The sequence below is a fragment of the Dryas octopetala genome, chromosome 4 (assembly GCF_963921425.1).
Source record: "Dryas octopetala chromosome 4, drDryOcto1.1, whole genome shotgun sequence".
In the NCBI taxonomy this organism is placed as follows: domain Eukaryota; kingdom Viridiplantae; phylum Streptophyta; class Magnoliopsida; order Rosales; family Rosaceae; genus Dryas; species Dryas octopetala.
The window spans coordinates 139,737-153,759 of NC_141369.1; the positions used below are offsets into that span (position 1 = coordinate 139,737).

At 36.1% G+C, this 14,023-nt stretch overlaps 1 protein-coding gene and 1 long non-coding RNA gene across 4 annotated transcripts; both read right to left on the reverse strand.

Annotated features, from left to right (window-relative positions):
* Positions 1-1,012: 1,012 nt before the first annotated feature.
* Positions 1,013-5,287, reverse strand: LOC147285910 (uncharacterized). 3 transcript variants are annotated; one of them, XR_015121951.1, is made up of 6 exons: positions 4,808-5,287; positions 4,641-4,721; positions 3,780-4,277; positions 3,466-3,628; positions 2,803-2,888; positions 1,013-1,577 (listed from the first exon to the last, which is right to left on the reverse strand). It is a non-coding gene; the product is annotated as an uncharacterized LOC147285910 (long non-coding RNA). The 3 variants fall into 3 exon arrangements; XR_015121950.1 differs by having other exon boundaries at positions 3,780-4,433; XR_015121952.1 differs by lacking the exon at positions 4,641-4,721.
* Positions 5,288-12,928: 7,641 nt separating this feature from the next.
* Positions 12,929-13,474, reverse strand: LOC147285911 (uncharacterized). Its single transcript, XM_086239245.1, has one exon. It carries the CDS (start codon positions 13,472-13,474, stop codon positions 12,929-12,931), a length of 546 nt encoding a protein of 181 aa, XP_086095371.1.
* Between the last annotated feature and the right edge of the window lie 549 nt (positions 13,475-14,023).

Here is a 14,023-nt window from a genome sequence, read left to right on the forward strand (position 1 = left end):
AATGAGCGACACGGGCCCACAATTTAATAATAATAGAGAGAGAGAGATTGTGGGTCCGTGTCAGGGGTTAGATGGACCCGTGTCGCTCATTTCCCACCAAATGAGCGACACAGGTCCACCTAATCCCTGACACAAGTCCACAAACTTATCATCTCTTTCTCGCTCGTTGAACACAAGTGAGAGATTTATATTCGAATTTGGGGGAAAACGTGATGTTTTTGGGAGACTAAATAGTCAGGACAGCGTTCGACGAGCGAGAAAGAGGTGATGGGTGTGTGGGCCCGTGTCAAGTGGACATGTGTTGCTCATTTGGAGGAAAATGTATGCTGAGTTGGTGCCACGTCGCCAATTAATCTCCGTTAGCAAAAGCCAAGCTGACATTTAACTGATCTCTCAATAAATTGATGGACGAAATTTCGTTTTTCAATTTACATAACATATATAGTTATGTGTCTAAATTGAATTTATGCCAAATATTTTTATATATCATTTTTATTTTTCAACCTGATGTCCTAAATACAAAATAGATATCTGATTTTATATTATTTCAGATATCTACAAAATCTGAGTATCAATAGTTCTGGTCAATAGATATCGTATTTGACAGTAATACTGACATATAACCCGATATCAATATCAGGTTTGAGGTAGAATATGATATAAAATCATGATATCAATATCAAGTTTGAGATAGAATATGATGTAAAACCATGGTATCAATATCAGGTATATGGTAAAATCTAATATGTAATCTCGATATCAATATCAAGTATTGAACAAGCCCTGATATCTAAACATTGTTTATATATCAGGTCTGAGAGAGAATCTGATATCAAAATGGTATAACATTTCAGTTTTAGACCAAAAATGATATTGTTTATTATTTCAATTTTAAAAAAGGGATTTGGAATGTAAGATATATATCAGTTTTTTTTTTTCACCTAAAAGGGGATATCAATGAATTAAACATACAATTGTGCCTGTAATTTGAAATGGCCTGAAATTTGCGCAAGTATAAAATCTTCTATTCCCATATATTTCATATTCCAAGCACCAATAATATTCAAAGTACCCAAAAAGGGATTACAATATAATATCCAACAAGTAGTTCTATAGTTAAGGAAATACATAAGGAATTAATAAGGTATGACTGATTGTACTAATTTGAAGATCCGAAGCAGACAAGTTCATCTAGCTAGTGGAGTAGAATCATTCACATCTTAAAGGTGCATGATTGCAATATGCAGAAATACTGCAAACTCTGTCCAAAGCATGATTTGCTTATGAAGGGCCAACAAGGTACCATTGGCAAAACAATTTAAAAGGAAAAGTGGATACAGCAAACCTCCAAGACATCAGTGCTCTTATTTCTCTTTTGATGGAACTGCCCTTTCCTAATCACCACATGTTCAAGCTTCAACTTACTAAAAGCTAGCTCTTTTAAACTGACGTACATGAGCCATCAAATGCTGACTCTAAAGGTCAGGATGATAGCAGTTCTTCCGAAGCTGGACAAACAAATTGTTAACCTTTCCTCTCATACTTGCAGTTGTTAAGCTTTCCTCTCATACCCTGCACTGCAAGTTTAAGAATTGTTAAATAACATGGATAACTGCATAATATACAGAAGAAAAATGAGCATGGGCAGTAATATAGCCTACAAATAAATGTAACACTATGAAGCCAAATTTACCATCTCAAATTGCATAGTATATTCAACAAAATTTCTTCTTAATCTGTTCTCTTAGTAAAAATAAGTAAAGTTCATTTTTAGCTTATTTAATAGGGTTATGAAGCTTCATACAAGCAAGTTATAAACTTTCTTAAACTATAGGTTATAAACATTCTTAATATACATGTAGGACTACCAGAAGATCTTTTAGGATTAAAAATAAAAAACATAAATACAGAAAGTATGTAGAAAGAAGATATTCTTAAGACATTTCCTATGCAGTTCGACCTAAGAACCTAAGGCCTAATATGAAAAGAAAGAAAAAAAAACTATTGAGAACCCTATAGAGCAAAATTTACAATACGTAATTTTCATTAAGAAAACTCAAAATAAATTAAATTGTAAATTAAATGGTATATAGCAATCTGGAAGTTTCAGTTAAATGGTGATATAAACATACAAGAACCAAAGAACAGAAAAACAACAAGATAATAAGCTCAACAGTCCGCCAAAGCAACTGGAAACTAATTAGAAAGATATATGCACAATGTATAAATGAAAGCTTGGAGGTATGAAAAGCCATGCCATTGTCCTGCAATGCTCAAATATAGTTTTGACTAGGTAAGGGAACTCTTTAGTTCCTCGAGAGAGTACCAAAACTTTCATACTTGTATATTCAAAATTGTCAACTGCTAATGTGATATTATTAATTGGTCAAAACCAAATTTTCAAGCAAAATTTATACACAATGTGCATCTAAAGTCTATAAAAATGATAAAGACTAGCAGAAAAGTTTGTAGGAAAGGGTACATATAAATATCCTAAATTACTGTTAGTAACATAATGTGAACAAACCTGTTCGAAGTACCACATTGCTACAAGAAACCATGTCCTAGCTAGTTGATCTCATGCTAGATGGTTTTCCATAAAACAAATCGAACACAGCACTGATGTAACATTATTAAACTTCAATAACATTAATGTGTTGTTACAGAAGAAATGTGATATAAAAATTAATTATATGTTTTCATAAAATAATATAACAATTGGGAATGAAAACTGTAAACTGTACAATCTCAAGTCTAGAACCATGGATCATGGACAATTATAGAAATCGGTATAAGACTTACTCAATTTCTTTGAGTAGTAGATTTCAGACCCTAAAAGCATATATTAATGGCCTTTCAAAGAGAAGAAAACCTTTGCATCCCAGACCCTACAAATAAATGAAGAGACAAAAACCCAAGATGTTGCAAAGTGTTAAATAATTTCACACTAAACTATGAAAGTATAGACAATAAAAGGAAGGAATATACATGCCCAACAAAAAGAAGAAACATAACCAAACATCAGTTTTTCAATTACTATAACAACAAATACTAATTTAGTAGAAAATCTTTGTACGGATAGGAATTGAAAATATAGCTTGCTTTAACTTCTACATGTAAAGGAGGAGCGGAGACGCCCTTTAATTTGTGGTTGGAACATGTACGTAAAGGTGGTGCTATACTTTCTATTATAATGAAAATTTACAACTCTAGGCTATTTTATTTAATAGTAAACCAAAATTGCTGCACATGAAATACAGTAAAGAAACTTTGGATCCAAATCAGTTTCACTCATAAGACAAAACAGTTTCACTCATAAGAAGTGTTTTTATGATTTTAATAAAGCAATGCACTTTGGCAAGGGGTTTTTTTTAATGATTTTAAAATATAGGGAATAAATCATCTCAAAACTAAGAAGTAAACATCATTGCAGTAGGTAAATTCATTAAAGAAATGTTTCCCAACCTGTCCAGCAACAGCCAGCCTGTCGGCTAGAAGGGATGTTGCCAACCAAATCTGCAAGACCTGAAATGCAGCCATGGTTGTCGGCTCAAGTCGCATGCAACCAATGATGCAGTCAGAGTCACACAGAATGTAAGAGCAATGACTCTAATTAATAATAGAAAACCTGGAGTGAAGAAAGGAGTAATGGGGTATCAACTACATAATGCTATCCATGCTATATATCTTTTAAAAATCAAATTATTTAGAAATATGTAACTTAGAAAGAACTTGGTATTTCAATCATGTTATCAAATACTTCATCAGAGTTTACTCACACGTTCTATGGCGATTGCTGACTAGCTGGTATCTTCACTCTTTGGGTCTCCTAGATAATGTTTACAGTAATTTCACCTTTTTTAAGCTACCTTTCCAATGAAGCTGCTCACTAAAAGTAAGGCTAAAAGAGTATTGATCCTCAAAACAAAAGTGAAGTCTGAGATTGTATATAACTGCAAGAGTCACCATTGCCTCATAAAGTTCTCACCATTTTTTAGAAATCGACCAAATTGGAGATGTTTGAGATCAACCTGAGCCATTAATTCCCACAAGAGTATGATCGATATTAAGCACTTACAATGACAATTTTAACAATATGAGGCATGCTTCCACACAATGTAGAGCATTCCAGAAAATCACACAAGAGAGGACAAATAACAAGCAGAATTATTGGAGCAGCAGTTAAATTAAACTTACTGAGATAGAACCTGTGCAATTGACACCTCGCCGGAAAACAAATATAAACATTGGATCTAAAATTATATTTGTTACATCTCCTGCCACCATATTTAAACAGACAATTAATAAATTAGAGCAATTAAGTTGAAGACTATTAATATTATAACTGGTAATAACTCACCACATATAAAAAGGCTCCCATATCATGCATATTGTTTTGCTAATCTCCAAATTTCCAGAAGAATGAACAGTCCCTTTAAGAGCAAAAAGATGTAGAACATGAATAAGTAGAACATTTTCTGAATAGGTAAAGCTAAAAGCAGAGAAAAATTTCAAGAGTAAAATAATATGAACCTGGGCAAAGTAAATAGCAAGCCAATTAATCATCAGGAAAGAAAAAAAAAAAAGCACTAGACATTCTTATCTGGTTAAAACTATCACACAAATGAATCACTTCTTACATAGTTACACCTAATTTTGTAATGAACAATCGATCCATTGGGTTCATTGAATGAACAAATAGGGGTAGACCTCAACCAAACCTAACAAATTGAAAACTTAATCAATAAAAAAAATTGATCAATAACAAATTAAAGACTTGATAAAAGAACTTCTCAAAAGCCTTTACCCAATGAGACAGGAGAGGTGTGGCGGCTCTGGGCTTGAACTCGAAGAGGTGGAGGCTGAGGGTCGATGGCTCGATGAAGACCTTAGTACATGTGCCAACAAATCAAACAATCAAACCAAATTGAATCTCTCTGTTTAAGACTCTGAAATCCAAACCCTAACCCCAAAAAATTATACCAACATACTTACCCAAATAGCTTAATCAATGGTGACAATGGCAATCGATGGAGTGAGAGTGATAGGGATATTGGGTTAGATTGAATGGCGATGTCAATCTCTGGGTACTCTCGTGGTGGCGATGGTGATGACGGGTTTCTGGGTTACGATGAGATGATGATGATGGGCTGAGGGAGCAAATTTGCAATTGGCGTCCTGGGATCGATGGGGGTTAAAGCGATTTGTGAGAGAGTGAGAGTGAGATCGGGACAAAGAGATTGAGTGATAGAAGCATAAAAAATAAAAAAATAAAAAAACAGCAGCAAAAAAGGGAAAGCATTGTTACCACATTTGCCTCATCTGGGCTTATTTGTGTCTTAAGTGTTGGGAGCTAGGTTAGACAAAAAATTTTAAGCGGGAAAAAAACATTACATATCAGGTGTGTTTGGGTGGTAGGACAAAAAAATTATAAGTAGTGTGTTAAGATATCTGTTGACAGTTTAGATCAATATCTTTATAAATTCTTAGAAAAAAAGAAAATATTATATATCAGTTGAAAAAAATCATGTGATTTCTAATAGAGTTTAGAAATTAGTCAAAAAATTATCTGATATTATAATTTTTACAATATCAGTTGATTTCATATCTGATATAAAAGGGGCGATATCTATTGACAGTATTGTTGTTGTGTTGGTCCATCTATCAGCATGCATCCAAGCCTTATCCATGGCTCTTACAAATATGAACTTCACATAAAGATACACATGTTCAATATAACATATAAAGAAAATAAGCAGTTTTCTTAGCTCATAAAAAACAAACAGGTTAAACAACTTATTTGTCCTAAGAATGGAAGAGGTAATTAATTTCCTTTATTCCCCCTATATATGACTCAAACTTGTTTTGCAAACAAGCAATAACATATCATTCAATCTTATAAGCCACAGCACCAAAACTCAAAAAGCAATGCTTTTTCCAACTAATTAAGCTAAATAGCAATCAAATGATCCATGATTTATGAGTTAAACAAATACAATATCATCCATGATTTATCAATCAAACAAGCATTCAAATGATCATAGGCTAGCAAATAAGCAGTCAAACTAATGCCTCAAATCATCCATGATATCAAATCACAAGCATAGGTTAAATTCATGTTTAGACAGAAACTCATATAAGCAGACAGAAAACCCTAAATTTAGACAATTTGCCATATAAGCATAGGTTTTTAGCTAACATAGTCATATATACGTCTCTATGTTAATTTCTAGTTAATCAGCAAGCTCTTTACAATAAACCCTAAACATAAGCTCACTCATTACATAAATTTCCAACACAAAAGTCATTTCATAAGCTTACCTCATGCTTTAATTAGAGGAAAAATCAGACATTTTGCCCTAAAAAACATACATAAATCAGACATTGTGAATTGCATGTTAGTCTATTAATGTATTAATATATACATATTTGTCCTGTTCTGTGACATTCTGCAAACCTGAAATTTACCAATTCATTTCTGCTTAAATCAGACATTAAACCCTAATCAGAAAAACTCAAACCATTAATGTGGGAAATTTCAGGAACTCAAAGAAAAAACTAGAACCTCCCAAACTACCGAAGCCCTAATTTATTTACCCTAAACCATAAAAGCACAAGTCATATAACCAAGAGAATGGAAGACGGGGAGGAAGAGATAGAACACCCAACCTTTTTTTGAAATATTCAGTGGACGACGCCGCAACCGTACACCCATAAATCGATAGAGCTTTGCGCAGTGTTTGTGGATGACGAGATTGAGCTTCGAGAGAATGAGAATGGCAGGATGCAGATCAAGAACGATGATGGCAGGATGTAGATCGATGGAGATTGTGAATGGGTAAGTGAGTCTAAGTCTAAGTCTAAATGTTGGGGGTCTTCGAATGGGTAAAGTGAGTCTAAGTCATGGGGGGTTGTGTCTGGGATGTAGGAGGTAGACAAAAAAAAAAATTTAAGTTGGGGGAAAATTCAATGCCTAATCACTTAATGAAATTAAAGATATCAGTTTTTAGGATTTTTTGGTTAATGGGTAAACGTTTAGATATCAGTTTTAAAAACAGCTGATATGTAATAGGTTATAGATATCATTAGAAAAATCAACTGATATCTAAACTTATATAATATTGGTTTTGTTACAAATTGATATATATCTAGTGATATTAAAGGCTTTTTTTGTAGTAGTGCGTGGGTATTGGATTTTTTCTTTTTTGCGCCAAGTAGGTGTTCAATGATTTGCCTGATTGGGTCTGCTTTATTTTCATGTCTTTCAAACATTTTATTTTCATTAGCTCCTAAACGTTTATTTGTGCCTACTTCCATTTTACGTCATTAAGGTCAATAATTCAAGTGTAAGTTCATTGAATATCCCTTCATGTATAGTACCTACTCGTCAAATGTTAAATTATTCCTTCATGTTCTTTCGTTGTAGGTTCTTTGAATTACCCTTTATTACTTGTACCTACTCGATTAAGTTGTTGTAGGTTCTCCAATATGTTATAGGTGTATTATTGTAGGTTCTTTGAATTACCTACTGTATTTTTTTGTACCTACACATTTAAAATGGTGGAGGTTCTTGATGCTGTTGTGAGTTCTTTGAATTACCTCTTTTTTGTTTTGGTGAAAGAACTCAAGATGAAGGGCTTAAATTAGACGTTTGATGATTTATACAAAAACCCAGGAAAATCAAATATGGAGAGGCACGCCATAACAGATCCGAAGGAAACAATTCTGGAATTCATTCCTGGACTTCAAAAGAAAATATTCATTACAAAAGATACTCAGCATTAGAGCAGCCAAAATTAAGGTTTTTCTGCTTTTTTAAATAGGATTTCCCCTGCTTAATGGATAGCATTTGTTATCAATGGAGAATTCTTTTTCATATTTTCTTAAATTTAAAATTGAGGGGACGAGTAATAGCCATTACAAAAAAACAAATAGTCAACATTGAAAATCATCTATTAGGTGATGAAAGGGCATAAAAGAAATTTAGAAAATTTGATTTTTATAAAATGCTGACTAGGAAAAAAAAAAAAAAAAAAGTGGCCGAGTTGGCAGATGGTCAAAGGGGTTAACACATGAAAATAAAAAGGCATGGGTTTTAATAGGAAAAATTGAGTTTGATGGGGGTATCCCTAATTTTCTATTTTTTTAAAATTGTTTTAAATACCTTACTCTTTGGCAATTATAGTAACAAATTTCATTTGGCCATAGTATAGTTATTCTAGGGTTAGAATTCGCTCTAAATTTTTTGGATGAAATTGGGTGATTTTGATTTTGCTCGGAATCTATTTAGAATTCTTCTTAGTTGTGTCATGATGTACATTCCACGTATTAGTGCAATCAAAATGTATCAGTTGTTGTAAAAGTATGTGAAAAATAGGGTTTGTGGAAAAGAGAGGCAGAGAGAATATGATCTGTGTATTTCATTCATCTTATAAACATCCTTATATAGAGGTAAGGTTTACTAGGGTTTTGTACATTTACTAGTATGCCCCTACAACTAATTACAGGAATAGCCACACTTAATAATGTATTTACAACACTCCCCCTTGGATATTCCATGTCATTAGTGTTGTCCCTGCTATGCGCTTCTAAGTTGGCTCGTCAAAATCTTGCCAGGTAATAAAAACCCTGTGGGAACAAAAACAACCCTAGTCGAAGGACAAAATAACCCTGGACGAAGGACAAAAGAGTACACGATGGTCAAGCGAGTATGCTTCGGGATACTCCCCCTGAAGACTACATACTAGGTAAATCAGCCAATCTACGCAAACCAATACCTCAAACATGCTTTAAGAATGTGGACTTTGGCAGTGACTTGGTGAAGAGGTCTGCATGGTTGTCTTGAGATCGAATCTGCTTGACTTCAATCATCTGATGCTCTTATTGTTGTTGATTGAAGAAGAACTTGGGTGCAATATGCTTGGTGTTGTCTCCTTACATGAAACTCGTCTTTATCTTCTTGATGCAAGCAGCATTATCCTCATAGATAATCGTTGGTTCATCAGTGGTGGAATGCAGCCCACACGTACATTGAACATGCTTGGAAACTGCTCTTAGCCAACTACATTCATGAACTACTTCGTGAAGGGCTAGAATCTCAGCATGATTCGAAGAGGTAGCAATAAGGATATGTTTCGTAGACCTCCAAGATATTGTTGTATTCCCAATGGTAAAGACATAACCAGTTTGGGAACGTGCCTTGTGCGGGTTTGATAGATAACCTGCATCAGCATATCCAACAAGGCGGGCATCATTCCGAGGATCGAAGGGGTTCGATCCATTACTTAATGTGTAGGGATAGAATAAGCTCATATCTGTCGTACCTTTAAGGTAGCGAAAAAATGTCTTTTATGTCATTCCAGTGGCGGCGTGTTGGCACAGAGCTATATTTAGCTAACAAGTTCACAGCGAATGAGATGTCTGGTCTAGTACATTGAGCCAAGTATAATAATGCACCTATTGCACTTAGATATCAGACTTCTGGTGCCAATATCTCTTCGTTATCATCTACGGGACAAAACGGATCTTTCGGAGGATCTAGACTACGGATGATCATGGGCATGCTCGAAGGTTTTGCTTTATCCATATTAAAACGCCTTAACATCTTCTGGATGTAATTCGATTGATGGATCAAAATTTCATCTGCACGGTGCTCGAGCTCCAGGCCCAGGCAGAAATTTGTTCTTCCAAGATCTTTCATCTCGAATTCCAACTTCAGGTGTTTAGCGGTTTTCTTGATATCTTCAGGAGTACTAATTAGATTCATGTCATCGATATAAACAGCTACAATAGCAAAACCGGAACTTGTTTTCTTAATAAACACGCAAAGGCATAGATCATTATTCACATATCTCATCCCGATCAAATATTTACTTAGACAGTTATATCACCTCCGTCCGGATTGTTTCAATCCATAAAGTGAACGCCTCAAATGGATAGAGAGCGTGTTCCGTGGTCTGGAACTATTTGCATCGGGTATCTTAAGTCCTTTGGGAACTTTCATATATATATATATATATCTCTGTATCAAGATCCCTATAGAGATAAGCAGTGACCACATCCATAAACTGCAAACTCAGTTTTTCAGAAACTACCAAACTGATAAGGTAGCGAAATGTTATAACATCCATTACGGGAGAATACGTTTCCTCGTAATCAATCCAGGACGTTGAGAAAATCCTTGTGTCACTAGACGAGCCTTGTATCTCACAATCTCGTTTTTCTCATTATGCTTCCTTACAAATACCCATTTAAATTCTACAAGTTTAACATGGGGAGGTGTAGGAACAACAAGCTTAAACAGCTTTCTCTTTTTCAAGGAATCTAATTCGACCTGGATTGCTTCTTTCCATTTTGGCCAGTCGTCTCGACGTTGATATTCATCAACGGAGCGAGGTTCGATGTCATCGCTAGTTATGATTTCGGTAGCTACCGCGAATACAAATATATCATCAATGATAATCTCGTTTCATTCCAGAGCTCACTTAAGCATGCATAATTTATAGAGATCTTTATGTTCTTGGGAGTAGGTTCAGATGTGGAGCGTCCCTCAACGTTGTTCTCTTTCGGGACGGACCCATAATCCGAAACTATTTCGTAAGATAGATCGATTGAGATCGTAATGTCAAAGGGACTCGTTTGTGCCATATTTATCCTCTTCCGGGGATAAGAGTCCTTCGAATCTAGTGGTCTACCTCGCTTCTGGGCAGGGACATATGACTGGTTAGCCGCTATGGTCGTACCTCGTCCATATGGGACGACACTTCCTTCGGGGACGAATATCCTTGCAGGCACGTTTGCAGCAGGTATATGTGATCTTGTCACTTTAGCTAGATCAGAGAATGTGTCTGGTATATTATGAGCTACACTCTGTAGATCTAGAATTCTCCGCATTTCGCTATCACATTGTGCGGTTCGGGGATCGAGATGAGACATAGTGGGGACATTCCATGTCAATTCACGTCGTTCTTTAAGAACAGTGACGTTCTTATCTCTCCCTAACGGCGGGAAGACTGTCTCATCAAAGTGACAATCCGCAAATCAGGCAGTAAAGAGATCGCCTGTCAAGGGCTTTAAAAAGTGTATAATGGATGAGGATTCATAACTGACATATATGTCCATCCTTCGTTGAGGACCCATTTTGGTACGTTGTGGCGGCGCAACTGGCACGTAAACTGCACACCCTAATATGCGTAAGTACAAAATGTCAAGTTCGTACCCAGTCACCAGCTATAACACGGAATAAGGTTGGGTAGCAGTGGGTCTCAATCGGACCAACATGGCTGCATGCAAGATTGCATAACCCCACGCAAAAATTAGAAGCTTGGTGCGCATAATCAAGGTTCGTGCGATAATTTGTAATCTTTTAATAAACGCTTCTGCAAGACCATTCTGGGTGTGAACATGGGAAATTGGATGTTCAACATCAATCCCAAGGGACATGCAATAATCATCGAAAGTTTTCGATGTAAACTCTTCGGCTTTATTAAGTCTTATGGACTTTATTGGATAATCTGGGTGGTGAGCCCTCAATTTAATGATCTGGGCGAGGAGTTTAGCAAAGGCAGCGTTTCTTGTGGACAATAGTGTAACATGTGACCATCTTGTCGATGCATCAACCAAAACCATGAAATATTTAAATGGTCCGCATGGTGGTTGGATAGGTCCACAAATATCCCCTTATATCCTTTGCAGGAAAAGGGTTGAGTCTTTACTAGTCTTTGTATATGATGGTCTAGTATTCAACTTTCCGAGCAAGCGAGCAAGCTTGGCATAGTGTGTCACTAAACACAAGATCCTTATAGTAAGGGGATGCCCGTGTGATGAATTGAGGATACAGCGCATCATACTTTGACCTGAGTATCCCAATCGATCATGTCATAGTAAGAAACTGCTCGAATTGGTTAACTATGTGATTGGCCTCAATCGATCTAATGGTGGTTATGTAGAGACGCTCGAAAGGCATTTTAATTTCTCCAATGTATGTTTCTGGCCATACAAATTGGAGGTTATGCAAAGATATTCCACTCCATTTTCCTCAGTGGTTTCAACGTGATAACCGTTGGCTCGAATATCCTTAAAACTCAACAACGGTTTTCTGGAACATGAAGAATATAAGGTTTCATTAATGGTAAATTCAGTACCATTGGACAACATAAAATGGGCTTTGTCATGGCCCTCTATCAGGTTGGATTGGCCTGATATGGTTGTCACAGAGGAATGAGTAAGCAATAAGTTTGAAAAATACTTCTGATCTTGGAGTATGGTGTGCGTAGTAGTACTGTCTGCCAGACAACAAACTTCCTCACTAAACATGCTTATTCATAAATTTATTTCAATGGATCACATGTATGAATAACATTATTGAATTAAATCATATTCGAGCATAACCAAATTTTCAAAACAAATAATCCAAGTCATAAATCACCAAAATAATCCGAATAAGAAACATTATTCAAAAAATAAATACTGCACAAGTGCCGATCATATCTATGTCATCGAGTTTCTAGTCCTCGAAGTGTCCAGTAGCAGCCTGGAAATCAGTGACCTCTAAGGTGGTATCTATAGGAAATGATCCCTCAACGAGGTTGGTCTCTCGAGTTCCGCGACTGACGTAATACTCATCTACAGCTTGCGCTAATGCACGGCAGGTGCGGGACCAGTGATCAGTTCCTCCACATCGGTAACAGAGATCATTCTGATTTTGATTCTGGTGGCGACCGGCCAGACCAGTATTCCTCTCATTTCGAGTTCTTGGGGTTGAGGGACCGTGGTTCCTACCACTTGGGCCTTGGTCACGAGAATTCGAGTTTCGTGGGCCATGACCGTGTGGGCCTTGGCCGCGTTGGCCTCAGTCATACAAGCCATTCCTCTAAGAACCTTTCCTTCCATATGTCGGGCGGTCGGACTTTGCGCCCTTTCCATGACCTCAGTATCCTCTTTCACGGTTTGAATTGCGATGAGCAACAGTGTTTGCTTTAGCCAATGGTGCTGCTTTAGTACCGACAGGTCGGACTTGATCATTTCTCATTAATAAGTTGTTGTTCTTTTCAGCAAGTAACAGAGTAGTGATCAATGCCGATAACTTGGTAAAATTTATCTCCTTGTATTGTTGCTGCAGGACCAAACATGAGGTATGGAAGGTGGAGAAAGTCTTCTCCATTAGGTCAACTTCGATGAGCTCTTCCCCACAAAATTTGAGGAGTGACCGAATCCGACAAATTTCCAAATTATACTCATTCATGGATTTGAAGTCCTGGAAACGGATGTTCTGCCAGTCATGTCTTGCTTTAAGCAAGAAAATGGTCTTATGATGGTTAAACCGTTCTTCCAGAGCGATCCAAAGAGCTCGTCGATCCTCTTCAGTGAGGTACTCAACTTGGAGTGCTTCCTCCATATGTTTCCTAATGAAGATCATGGCATTTTCCTTAAGGAACTCTACGACAACATTGTCAGCATTGATTGTCAACCTCATCTTCTTGGCAATCAAATGAAGCTTAATATCTTAAGTCCACTTTAGATAGTTTCTTCCAAAAGCTTCCAAAGCGACAAAATCTAAGTTTGTTGAGATTTAACATTCTTTGGTTGAAATGAACAAATAATCATAATTAGTGCTTTGCGCAATAACATCCATAAGCAACAAATAAGAACTTCAAGTTCTATAGCATGTAAAATCTACTGGTTTTATCATGTATGGTGAATTTATGAAGGAAACTTTGGAACATGGCATCATTGAAGTTATAGGTTCAATGTTTATGTTTGAACTATTGATTCATTAATTATCTGCAATTTCTACACATATACTCTAGTGCAAAAATTTAAATAAGTAAAATATTCATATACCCAAGTAGAACAGAAAAATATCACAAAATTGTTTGAATAAAGGTTTCTAGCATTTAGAGAATATATATCAAGAACTCATCAGCAGCACAGTGGTCAAGGTGCAAGGTGGTGCACAAGAGGTCCCAAGTTCAAACCTCAAGCATGGCAAGGAATTAAAGTCTCTTTTTATAGAGTTTCAAGA